Source organism: Capricornis sumatraensis, chromosome 16 (genome assembly GCF_032405125.1).
Source record: "Capricornis sumatraensis isolate serow.1 chromosome 16, serow.2, whole genome shotgun sequence".
NCBI classification, from domain to species: Eukaryota; Metazoa; Chordata; class Mammalia; order Artiodactyla; family Bovidae; genus Capricornis; species Capricornis sumatraensis.
The window spans coordinates 77,871,293-77,884,015 of record NC_091084.1 but is presented as its reverse complement, the minus strand read 5'-3'; the positions used below and the strand labels follow the sequence as shown (position 1 = coordinate 77,884,015).

Genomic DNA, 12,723 nt, shown 5'->3' with positions numbered 1-12,723 from the left:
AACAGTGTTATTTCAGGAAAATGAAACAAGACAAAGGGAGCAAACCTAACCACCACTTAGCACATTCCTATTAGGTCAAGTTGGGGCTTACGCCCCTCTGGTCCTGTTAAGTGTTTTCATTCTGCAGGGAGCAGCGCTGGTTTGCATTCTTCCTGATCCCCCTGGGTCATGTCAGTGACGTGCGATGGATCTCGTTCTTGGCTGCCTCTGCAGCGGTCACCTTGTGGAACTCTTTGAGAACTTCTAGCTGGCCAGGCCTGATGTAGATGTGGGACCGGATCTTGGTGATGGCTCTTATGGCCTCCTCTGGAGTCCAGTGGTACACCTGAAGCGCAGGGTTGGGAAGTCAGAGAGAGGAAGGAGCAGGTGTTAAGGGGTCCTTGAGCTGATAACTGGTGCTCAAGGGCTCTCAGCATTTCTTTAAAAACAAAAACCATGACCCACATATTATAAGTGAGAGAACACTTTAGCCCCCTCAGTCAGCCAGTCCCACAATTTTGTGCAGCAGGCTGGTGGGTTGAGGGGGACACAAGTCAGTCTTTCTACCTAATTTCTTGTTCTCCCAAACCCTGGAAAAATAGGTTGAACACATGAAGCTGAGGTCCTAAATTCATGCAGGCCTAGGCCTACTAGATACCGTCTCTGAGCTAGGCTGTTGGTTACAAGAGTTTCCTGGAAAAGTACACAATTGATGTCATAACTTGTCACTGTGGCTAGAAAAGAGTACTTTTAAAGTTTTTCAAGGAGGGCTATCTACGTGTCCTCAAGATACTTATTTGTTTAGAACTCAACAGAACCAAGAAAGTAGATTTTTAGTCTGCTGGTTCAATTCTCACTTGGCCCAAAATATCTCCTGATACCCAGTTTCCAGCAAAACAGACTCCTAACGATCAAAGCTTTAGTATTGTTAAATCGTATATTCACCAGGCCACAGTAACACAAGGCCAGGCCGTTTATCTTTACGTTTCCTTTTACCTTAAAAACTGTCTAAATTACTTAGTCAGTGCTCTTCAGGGGCCTCACAGGTAACAAAAATGAGCTGAGGGTGTGTAACAGGAAATGATGCACTAGAGAGTGCTGGCTTCTAAATGTTTTTAAAAGCATCCCCGCTGCCAATCATCAAATCGATAGGCAAAATTCTGTGGGAGCCACTGTTTGTAGAAACGAATAACCAGGACTGTACTCTGACATGCTTAACAAAATGTGAGTCCTCTAGAGCTGTGATCAGCACTGTTACCTACAGCACTGTATTTCCTGACATACCGTTTATAACAAAATGTTTCTAGCCTTTTCGGTTGTATTAACATCCTTTGCAATTCCATTTTTTGAGTGCCTGCTCTAGGGCAGTGTTTGACATAGATCTTATTTGAGTTTTGTAACACATTTAGTTTGAGGAAATTGAGCATTGGAGAGGGTGACCCGCTTTTGCCGAAGGTCACACAGGTGGCAGGTTGCAGCCTGTCTGCAAATTTCAGGTCTTTTCCACCTCGCAAAGGCCTAAAATTAGGAACGCGGCTCCTCCCAGCAAGGTCCGCCAGTGGACTGGAGATCTGCTGTGTAGGGGACCAGTGCATTTCCTGGTGGCCCAGTGGTAAAGAGTCCACCCTCCAATGTGGGCAATGTGGATGCACTCCCAGCTGGGGAACTAAGACCCCACGTGCTGCAGGGCAAGCAAGTCCACCCTGCAACGAGAGAAGCTTGCGAGCTACCATGTAGACCCAGCACAGCCAAAACAAAAACAAAAAGAGGGGCTTCCTTGTGGGTACAGTGGTTAAGAATCCACCTGACAATGCTGGAGACATGGGTCTGATCCCTAGTTCGGGAAGATTTCACATGATGCAGAGCAACTAAGCCCAAGAGCCACAGCTATTGAGCCTGTGCTCTAGAGCCCGGGAGTTCCAACTACTAAAGCCCCTGGGCCCTAGTGCCTGTGCGTGCGTGCTAATCGCTTCAGTCGTGTCCGACTCTGCAACCCCGTGGACTGTAGCCCGCCAGGCTCCTCTGACCATGGAATTCTCCAGGCAAGAATACTGGAGTGGGTTGACATGCCCTTCTCCACAGGATCTTCCCGACCCAGGGATTGAACCCAGGTCTCTTAATGTCTCCTGCATTGGCAGGTGGGTTCTTTACCGCTAGTGCCACCTGTGAAACCCAAGTACAATGCACAGAGTACAGTGCCTATACTCGGCAATAAAAAAGAGGCCACCACAGTGAGAAACGTGTGCACCTCGATGAAGAGGAGCCCCCACTCACAGCAACTAGAGAAAGCCTGCAGTCAGCAGCGAGGACCCAGTGCAACCAAAAGATAAAAATTTAAAAATAATAAAGTTAAATAAAAATCAGATTGCTTTTAGAAACAAGGGGGAGCGGGCGGTACCAGTCCAGAAGGCCCTTTCCTACCTGAATGAGATACGCAGCCACCATAGTGGCACTCCTGGAACGCCCAGCCTTGCAGTGCACGTAGACAGACTGGCCCAGCGAGTGGTACTTGACGGCAAACTGGACTCCTTTCTGGAGGTTAGCCAGGGTTGGGACCCCAGTCATGTCGACCGTGCTGAGCCGCAACTGCTCCACTCCTGCCTTCTCCCACTCCTGGGGCCAGGTCCGCCAGCACCGAAAAGAAAATGAAAAACGCCTGATGTGAGTGGCAGGAAGAGGGACTCCCGTGAGACAGCAAAGCAACAAGGAAGGTTCGTGGTGAATGGTAATATATGCGGTATATGCTTGCCTAAAAAGAAACTTCTTTCAGAAATGTCTTTAAAATGACTGACTTACATGGTCTTTCATCAAACAACAGCAATGCTTCTGAGTTAGAATTATGCCCAAGCTTTAAAGCATTCTTAGTATTTGAATCTTTAGCAACAAAACACAAACTGTATAAAATTCATCTACAAAAGCTGCGTCAAGTTTTTTTTGCGTGACTTTGGCGCTTGTGCAGTGATCTAGCTGCAGGGTTAGACTACTACATTTTGCAAGGCCTTCTATTTCTCTGCCCATAAGTCTTCTCTTTTTTACCACTTTTTTGGAGAGGGGTATGTGGTAGAAAATAAGAGTTATTTTAAAATTTAAATAACGCACCTACTTTCGTTAGTGCAATATTACTGCTTAGAAGGAAGAAAAGAATCAACAGAAGAAATAAGGCCTCTGGCAAACTGGGCAACTTTTTTATTTTTTGCCTTAAGACTTCAGGTAGACTTTTTGTTACTAATCTCTTCAGCAAATCAGACACATGACTCTGAATGAAGGTCAATATATTACACTGCTCACGAAATTAACCAAAAACAGCAAAATCTGGCAGTGTGTGTTTACACATCAATTACATCAAACACTTGGGGAGCCTGCTACTTAGTCACGTTCTTAGGCAGTGATTTAAAGTTCCTGAGAGTTGTACCTAGGAATGTGCTGTCTTAACAGACAGCTGGATAATGCTTCCCTGGGGCTTCCCTGGGGCTCAGACGGTAACGAATCTGCTGCAATACAGGAGTCAGTCAGTTCAGTTCAGTCACTCAGTTGTGTCCGACTCTGCGACCCCATGGTCTGCAGCACGCCAGGATTCCCTGTCCATCACCAACTCCCAAACTTATGTCCATGGAGTCAGTGATGCCGTCCAGCCATCTCACCCTCTGCGGCCCCTTCTCCTCCTGCCTTCAACCTTTCTCAGCATCAGGTCTTTTCCAATGAGTCAGTTCTTTGCATCAGGTGGCCATGCAGGAGACCGGGGTTCAATCCCCCAGTCAGGAAAATCCCCTGGAGAAGGGAACGGCAAACCACTCCAGTCTTCTTGCTTGGAGAATTCCATGGACAGAGGAGCCCGGTGGGCTATAGTCCACAGGACTGCAAAGAGTTGGGCATGACTGAGCGACTAACACCACTACTACTAGATAATGTTTAGCCGTATTAAAATATCAGAACCATTGCCTTGGAGATTTCTTTTCTCTAGGCTAGTGAGATAAGATAGCAGATCTCGATGCCTCACGCCCAGAGACCAAGCACTCTCTGTGGCTTGCTCCACAGGACCGACCACACTGAGGCTAACAATGCATTTTGGCTAATAACTCCCGAGGTTCTGTGGGAAATCCAAGGAACTGCCATCTATTCTTTAAAAATGTATGCCATCACTGATCAATAGATTTTAAATGTGAGTCACAATTATTTTTTTAGATTTCAAAAAAGATCTATGGTTTGAAATAACTGCATGTTCATTAGGCTCTATCAGTACAGTAAACAGGGAAGATAATTGTGCAGCGCTAATAGAAGTCAAACACTAGAAAGACAGGGCAACACCTCATAACCATCATGGAGAGTTCCACCAAAAAACCACTCACGTCTAACGAAAACTAGGTTTTAGGCTTGAACTGCATTTATCACCATGCTTTGGAGTTCCACTATCATCTCTAACATATAAATGAAATTCCCTCAAATAAAAACCAAATGAATTCTATGCAGTTTTTACAAAGAGTTTTATGATACAGTTATCAGGGATTGGGGGTAGCTTTCTTTTTTATAGTTTATAGGGCCTTGGTCTTGAATATCGAACAGTGTCCGATCCATACTTAGTGCTCATTAAGTGTTGAATGAATGAAAGCAAGGCAGAGAAAAGTTGCCTTTCAGGACTTCCCTCGTGGTCCGATGGTTAGGACTCTGCTCTTCCAACTGCTGGGGTCGCAGGTTTGATCCCTTTATGGGGAACTAATATTCCACAGGCTGCGAGGAGTAGCCAAAAGAGAAACGTTGCCTTTCAAGTTCTGGTTACTGATGTGAGTAACCAAAACCGAGAATGCACGTGTGCAGAAAGGAGTAATCAAAGTTGGGCAACTCTACTGTGAAATACCTTTCACATCAATTTCTAATTCGCAAACTAGTTTCTACCCCACTCTAGCCGCAGGACCAGCTCCTCAGAGGCAAAAAAGAGGAAAAAACACAAGCCTGGGACGCTCGTGTCTGGGGCAAGGTCACCTACAGCACAGCCTCCCCCGAACCCCCTCCGGGCTCGCCCAGACCCCGGAGTGGTAGAGGGGCGCCGGGCCCGGAGCCTCACCTTGGAGGAGTTGCACAGGAACCTCGTCTCATACTCCTCGTTCATGGTGATCACCCCGCGCACGTTCTCGTCCTGGACCAGCTGCCGAGGCAAAGAGAGGGCTCAGAAAGGGGCGGGCGGCCGAGGCCCGGGCGGCGCTCGCCGGGCTCGCAGGCCCCGCCGCGGCCCGGGCCGGCCCGGCTCACCCGGCGCGTCATGCTCCGCAGCGGCAGCGCGCCCAGCAGCACGGTGGAATCGATGCGGTGGTACCAGTCGCGGTGCGCCCGGCCGGGCATCTTCCCGCGGAACAGCGTGTAGAGCAGCGTCGGGTAGTAGAGCACCCGGGCCAGGCCGGCCTCCAGCAACGAGCCGGCCGCCATCCCGGCCCAGCCGGCGCGGCGCAGCGGCGACCCGCCCACCGCCGGGCAGGAGGCGGGCGTCCGCGGGCCGGGCCAGGGGGGCGGCGGGGCGGCCGCGGCCCCCAGCGAGGACGACCCGGCCGGCGCGGGGCTCTCGAGCGTCGCGACCTCGGGCCCGGGCCCCGGGGACTCGCCGGGGGCCCCGGGGACCCACACCATGGCTCGGGAGGAGGGGCCGCCGGCCGCCGTGGGGAGGGGCCCGGGCTTCCCGGGCGGGAAACGGGGGCCCGGGCCGGGGGAGGGCCCGTCCCGCGGGCCCGAGGCTGCGAGTCTACCGCGTGTGGGAAACTGCGACCCCGGCCTGTGGCTAGTGAGCCCCCGCCTCCCGAGGGAGGGGCTGTGACTCCTGTTGGGGGGCCTGAGCCCTGCGGGTGGAACTGTGACCCCGGCCGGTGAGCCCGGGGCCCCTTCGCCAACCACCGGCCAGAGCGAGGGGACGCTGACCCCACCGAAGGGCGGGACAGGACCGGGAAGAGGCTCTCGGCCAGGGAGTCCAGAGCTCAGAGCCGAAGGGATAGTAAGGAGAGGGGCCTGATCCTGGACCAACAGGGGACCTGGGTTCGTCCGGCCCTTCCCACCCCATCCCCACATCTGCCTGGAGTCCTGGCTCCCGCCTCCTAACTAAACTGCAGTAAGTATGTGTGTGTGTGTGTGTGTGTGTGTGTGTGTGTACATAGTGAAAAATAGATATCAGTTGAGTTCAGTCTCTCAGTCGTATTCGACTCTTTGCGACCCCATGGACTCCAGGCCCGCCAGGCCTCCCTGTCCATCCGCAACTCCCCGGAGTTTACTCAAACTCATGTCCATTGGGCCGGTATTGCCATCCAACCATCTCATCCTCTGGCATCCGCTTCTCCTCCTGCCTTCAATCATTCCCAGCATCAGGGTCTTTTCAAATGAAAAACAGATATAAGTGATATCTGTTCTATTTATGAAAATATATTAATATTAAAAATATTATCATAGGTAGTTTTCTGGCGATCTAGTGGTTAAGACTCTGCTGCCAGTGCAAGCAGCACCAGTTCCATCCCTGTCAGGGAAATAAGATCCCACAGCCTTGCACAGGCTAGACCAAAAATTAAATAAAGGTTTAAAAATATATATATTATGATAAACATAAAACCTACAACCTGCAAATAAGCAAGAGGAATAGTTGTCACACTGATTATTTACAGTTAAATAGCACTCTGAAAAAGTACATTTTGTGCTTTTTTTTTTTCTTGCTCAATCATGTCCCACTCTTTGTGACCCGTGGACTGTAGCCCTCCTCCGTCCATGGCGTTCTCCAGGCAAGAATACTGGAGTGGGTTGCCATTTCCTTCACCACATCTTGTGCTTTTTAAAACAGCTTATCTCCTTGTACAAATGACACATATGAATAACAACCGGAACATACAGGAAAGCAGAATTTAATCACCCATAGTCCTACCACCTCAAGCACATTTTTTTCTTCCAACTTTCTTTTCATGTGTTATCATTAAATTTTTTATAATAGTTTTATTGAGATATAATTCACATACCATACAACTTATTCGTTTAAAGTGTACAGTTCAATGGCTTTTAGTATATTTGCAGAGTTGTACAACCATCACCACCATCAGCTGTAGAATACTTTCATCATCCCCCAAAGAAACCCTACACCAATTAGCATAATCACGCCCTGTTTTTCCTCAACCCGCCAGGTCTTGGTACCCATTAGTTTACTTTCTGTTTCTGTATACAACTTTTTCTGCAGACTTAAGTTCTCAATTTTTTGGATGCCTATCCAGGCATGGGATTTTGGAGTCGTATAATAGTGCCGTGTGATTTATGTACACCATTTAAAAAATCACTGGTGTCATTTTGGTAAAATTTTGTGCCACCATGTTTGTTCGCTCGTTCCTTTGATTTGGCTGCTGCCATGGGGTGTGTGGGATCTTATTTCCTTGACCAGAGATGGAGCCCATGCCTCACTGCAGCGGAAGCCTGGAGTCAAGCCCTGGGCAGCCAGGAAAGTCCCCATAAGCACTTTCAATATTACCACATTATTTTTATCATTTATAACGAACCTAGTTACTGTACCATAATGTGATCATTCTATTCTTAGACATGCAGGATATTTCCACATTTGTATTATAAAATATTTTCAACATGAAATTTTTTCTATTTTTTATATTTAGAATTACTATATTAGGATACGTTCCTAAAAGTGGAATTACTGTGTCAAAAGATAGTTTACAAGTTTTGCTCTATATGAAGTATATAAACCTTAAAAGTTTCATCCTTACCCCCAAACTCACTCTTCAGAAATACTGATTTTTACATGCATATCTTTTTCTAACATTTTGTGATGAACCTTTTCATAATAAAAAATAGATTCAACAAGGAAAATTCATATAATCACTATCCAAACTCGACAATTCATTTCATTGTTTGTTTTATCACATTCATCCACTAATCCTATTTTTGCTACATTGAGAATATATATATTTTATAAAAATTGACTCATCCTATACCTATTGTTCTATCTCCCGCTTTTTACACTCAACATTATTTATAAGTATTATGTCAATACAGATAGATGTACATTTTCTTCATTCTTTTCAGATGCACATCGTATTCCAATATATGGATTCCCATTCAATTAAAAAATATTTACTGACTGTCCTATATATTCCAAACAATATTCCAATACTTAGGATATGTCAGTGGACAATATCAATGAAGATTTTTGTCCTCTCTTGCCTTTCCTATATGAACTATATTTTGGGGTAACCAAATACCTCCAGTTGGTGAGGGAAAGTTATTTACAGCAGACTTCCTGTAAATACATACGGAAGGAATAATGAAATTAGAAACTCAGGATTGTGCATTTCAGCCAATAAATGTGGAAGGAAAGATAGGATTAGAAAGACAGCATTTTGCAATTTCTAGTGAAATAATTGATACTGTCAACGGTCACCAATGTATAAAAGCATTAGATAAGGTGATGATAGGAAACTTTACCGTGGACAGATCAGGCTGATTTACCCAAACCACAGATAAATCTGCATTGCTGAAATCAGGACAACCTACCTGAACATCACATTTCCAGAGGTAATGCAGCATGATGTTCACAGCACCAACCTCAAAAAAGTCAAGCCTGGCTTTTACCAGGCCTCTAGGGCTAAAGTTCATTTATAGCAGATGTAGGTAATAAGCCCTTCCCAGATGGCACAGTGGTGAAGAACCCTCCTACAATGCAGGAGACACAAAAGATGCTCCTTTGATCCCAGGATCGGAAAGATCCCCTCGACTCTCAGTGTTCTTGCCTGGAAAATTCCATGGACAGAGGAGCCTGGTGGGCTATAGTCCCTGGGATCACAAAGAGTCAGACATGACTGAGCGCACGCACATGTGCACACACACACACACACACACACACACACACACACACACACACAGAGGTGATAGAAAAGTGAAAGTGAAAGTTGCTCAGTCCTGTCTGACTCTGACCCCATGGTCTCTACAGTCCATGGAACTCTCCAGGCCAGAATACTGGACTAAGTAGCCTTTCCCTTCTCCAGGGGAATCTTCCCAGCTCAGGGATCTAACCCAGGTCTCCCGAATTGCAGGCAGATTCTTTACCAGCTGAGCCACAAGTGAAGCCCAAGAGTACTGGAGTGGATAGCCTATCCCTTCTCCAGCAGATCTTCCCCACCCCGGAATCAAACCAGGGTCTCCTGTATTGCAGGCAGATTCTTGACCAACTGATCTGAAGCCTTAGGTGATAGAAGGGTAAGTGAAATGTCATCATAGTGGAGCAATAGACAAATCCAGAATTTGGGACACCTGACAGGAACAGCTGACTCAGTTTCTGCACTAAGTCAAAAACATGAAAAAAAAAAGGAGGTGGAGAGGGGAGTATAACTGACTCACTTTGCTGTATACCTGAAACTAATATAAGTTTGTAAATCAACTATACTCCAATGAAAATTAAAAAAAAAAAAAAAGAATGAGACAGCAGCTACCTCAGGAGTCCTAGAGGCAAGACAACCAGAAGTTAAACACTTGAACCGTTTAGATCCTAATTCAAATTAATCAGCTATTAAAAGTCATTTTTCAAAATGATGAGACAATTGATTACAGACTGAAATAATACCAAAGAATGACTGCTAACTTGTTGATGTCATCATGGCATTGTCACAATGTAAGAAAATGTCTCTAAATATATTGACTACATGCTTACTAAAGTAAGTAGAAATAGATGGCATATGTGGGACTTGCCTCGAAATACTGCACCAAGGAAAAAAGATGGATTAGACAAATATGGCAAAATATGAATCATTGTTGAGTCAGAGTAACGTTCTTTTAAATTTTATTAGTTTCTGTTTACTGAGGCTGTACTGGGTCTTCTCTGCTGCCCGGGCTTCTCTCTGGCTGTGGCGAGTGGGGGTTCCTCTCTAGTTGGGGTGTGCGGGCTTCTCCTGTTGCAGAGCGTGGGCTCCAGGGGCTTCAGCAGCAGCAGCAGCAGCTCTAGAGCAGACTCTCAGTAGTTGGGACACACGGGCCTACGTGCTTCTAGGCACCTGGGATCCTTCCGGACCAGGGATCGAACACGTGTCTCCTGCATCAGCAGGCGGATTCTTTACCACTGAGCCACCAGGGAAGCCCCAGAATGTTCTTTGGGGGTTCATGATGCCCTCCTGCCTGTTTTTTTAAAAAGTATTTTCATACTACAAATTTTAAATAGGGTTTTTAGCACATCAATGTGGCTTAATGAAAATGATAGATACAGCAGATAATCTTGTGTGACTTTTTCCATTAAAGATTCCACCATGTTGTGTGTAGGTACTATTCATTAAATTTTCCTGCTCTCTAATCCATTATATGATTATACCATCATTTACCTCCCCATTCTCCTGTGATGGAAATTTAGATTGGTGGAGAAGGAAATGGCAACCCACTCCAGTATTCTTGCCTGGAAAAGTCCATGGACAGAGGAGCCTGGCGGACTGCAGTCCATGGGGTTCCATGACTGAGCGTGTGTGCATGAGGGTGGAGGGTGATGGGTTGGTAGCAATAAACGGGTAGAACTAAAAAAAAAAAAAAAAAAAAAAAAACAGAAATTTAGATTGGTTTCCATTTTTATTAATGAAGAATGTATCAGTAAGTAGTTTCACCTTTTACGTAGTCAAATATTTTTTGTTGTTGTTATTCTCTCCACCCTGGATTTGCTTTTTAGTTTCTGATTATAATAGTAACACATGCTTATTATAAAAAATGCAAGCACTTCAAAATTACATAGTATAAAAAGTTAATGTCTGCTGCAATCTCAGCTCCAGAGAAAACCACTCTTATATGCATATTCCCCCAGGGATTTTTTTTTTTTTCCTTTTTAGGAACTGTCCACCAAAATTCTCTTTTTTTTTTTTTGGCCGAGCGGTGTAGCATTTGCGATCTCACCTAACTAGGGATTAACCCATGCCCACTACACTGGGGACCCAGAGTCTTAACCACTGAACCTCCAGCGATACAGGAATCAGTTCTATCTCCAGTGGAAGGTGAGCACAAGTAATGTCTGCAAGGATGAGGACCAGCGGATCTGGCCCGTAAATCCTCCACAAATCTCTCCCATACCCTTTTTCTCTTCTTGTGAGATGAATAGCAATGATGATGGCTAGAATCATCATGCCAGGAACCAGTTACAGGTGGCAGAGTCCCCATTAATCTGGGTCACCAAGAACTACTTAGAGTAGAAGCCACCCATCTTCATCCTCCCACTAACCAGGAATATCTGCTCTCATCTGTTAAGGGAGAGAGAAATAAATTTCTAATTTGTTTCAGCTATTTATTTTAGGTCTAACTGTTGCAACAGCTTAACTTATCCTAACGTATGTGCATTACTCAGTTGCAATGTGAAGTCCAACTTTTTTTTTTCTTTTTACTATACCAAATATATGTACTATAAAATACACCATTTAAACCATTTTTAAGTATATTCACATTGTTGTTAAGCCATCACCACCATCCATTTCCAGAACTTTCCTCATCTTCCCAAACTGAAACTCCACACCTATTGAACAAACTCCCCACGTCTCCCTCCCCTCAGCTCTTGGTAACCATCACTGTAGCTTCTGTCTCTATGTATGACCCTGAGTACCCTAGGTACCTCATATAAGTAGAGTCATATAGCATTTGTCCTTCTGTGACAGGCTTATTTCACTTAGTATAATGCCCTCAAGCTTCATCTATGCTGCAGCAGGTGTCAAAATTTCCTTCCTTTTCAATGCTGAATAGTACATATATATATAGAGAGAGGGGCTTCCCAGGTGGCACGGGTGGTAAAGAGCCTGCCTGCCAATGCAGGAGACAAGAAATACAGGTTTGGGTTTGATCCCTGGGTTGGGAAGATCCCCTGGAGGAGGGCACAGCAACCCACTCCAGTATTCTTGCCTGGAGAATCCCATGGACAGAGGAGCCTGGTCACATTTGTTTATCCATTCATCCCTTCGGTTGTGAATCCCAGCCCTTAATTAGCTTGGGCAAAAAGCTATATTGAATTTTCTTCTTCTTCTTCTTTTTTTTTTTTTTTTTAATATTTATGGCTATGGTGTTGGAGAAGACTCTTGAGAGTCCCTTGGACTGCAAGGAGATCCAACCATTCCATCCCAAAGGAAATCAGTCCTGAATATTCATTGGAAAGACTGATTCTGAAGCTGAAACACCAACACTTTAGCCACCTGATGCGCAGAACTGACTCATTGGAAAAGACCCTGATGCTGGGAAAGATTGAAGGCAGGAGGAGAAGGAGACGAGAGAGGATGAAATGGGTGGATGGCATCAGTGACTCAGTGGACATGAGTTTGAGTAAGCTCCAGGAGTTGGCGATGGCAGAGTCGGACACGACTGAGTGACTGAACTGACTGGTGGGTCCGCACTGCAGTGCACAGGCCATCTCCAGCTGCAGCAAGTGGGGCCGCTCCCTCTCTGCGGCGCTCAGGCTTCTCATGGCAGTGCTTTCTCTTATTGCCGCTCACGGGCTCTAGAACTCTGTGGGATCTTCCTGGATCAAGGACTGAATCCGTTTTCCCTGCAGGGCAATTCTTTACCACTGAGCCACCAGGGAAGCCTGAGAGACTATTTTTAATTTTAATAACTACTGTTAAATTTTCTTCTAACATCGCTATATCTGTATACATTAAGTGCCTGTTGTACGTTTTTTCACAATTCTAGCAACCTTCTAAATTTAATTATTTAATTTAGAGGACTTCCCTGGCAGGCCAGCGGTTAAGACTCTGAGTTTCTATGGCAGGGGATTTGGGTTTG

General features: G+C 45.8%; 1 protein-coding gene across 1 annotated transcript; it reads right to left on the bottom strand.

Annotated features, from left to right (window-relative positions):
- Window positions 1-7: 7 nt before the first annotated feature.
- PTPMT1 (protein tyrosine phosphatase mitochondrial 1) lies at window positions 8-5,595 on the bottom strand. The gene is made up of 4 exons (XM_068989199.1): window positions 5,224-5,595; window positions 5,039-5,119; window positions 2,401-2,592; window positions 8-325 (listed from the first exon to the last, which is right to left on the bottom strand). The coding sequence occupies exons 1-4, from the start codon at window positions 5,593-5,595 to the stop codon at window positions 167-169; spliced, it is 804 nt and encodes a 267-aa protein (XP_068845300.1). The 3' UTR covers window positions 8-166.
- Window positions 5,596-12,723: the final 7,128 nt, after the last annotated feature.

Excerpts from the sequence above, each read along its gene's own strand:
- PTPMT1 (XM_068989199.1), bottom strand. The coding sequence starts at position 5,595 with ATGGTGTGGGTCCCCGGGGCCCCCGGCGAGTCCCCGGGGCCCGGGCCC. Across the intron at positions 5,120-5,223 it reads TGCGGAGCATGACGCGCCGG|CTGGTCCAGGACGAGAACGT; the intron begins GTGAGCCGGGCC and ends TTGCCTCGGCAG. Across the intron at positions 2,593-5,038 it reads TCCTGTGCAACTCCTCCAAG|GAGTGGGAGAAGGCAGGAGT; the intron begins GTGAGGCTCCGG and ends ACCTGGCCCCAG.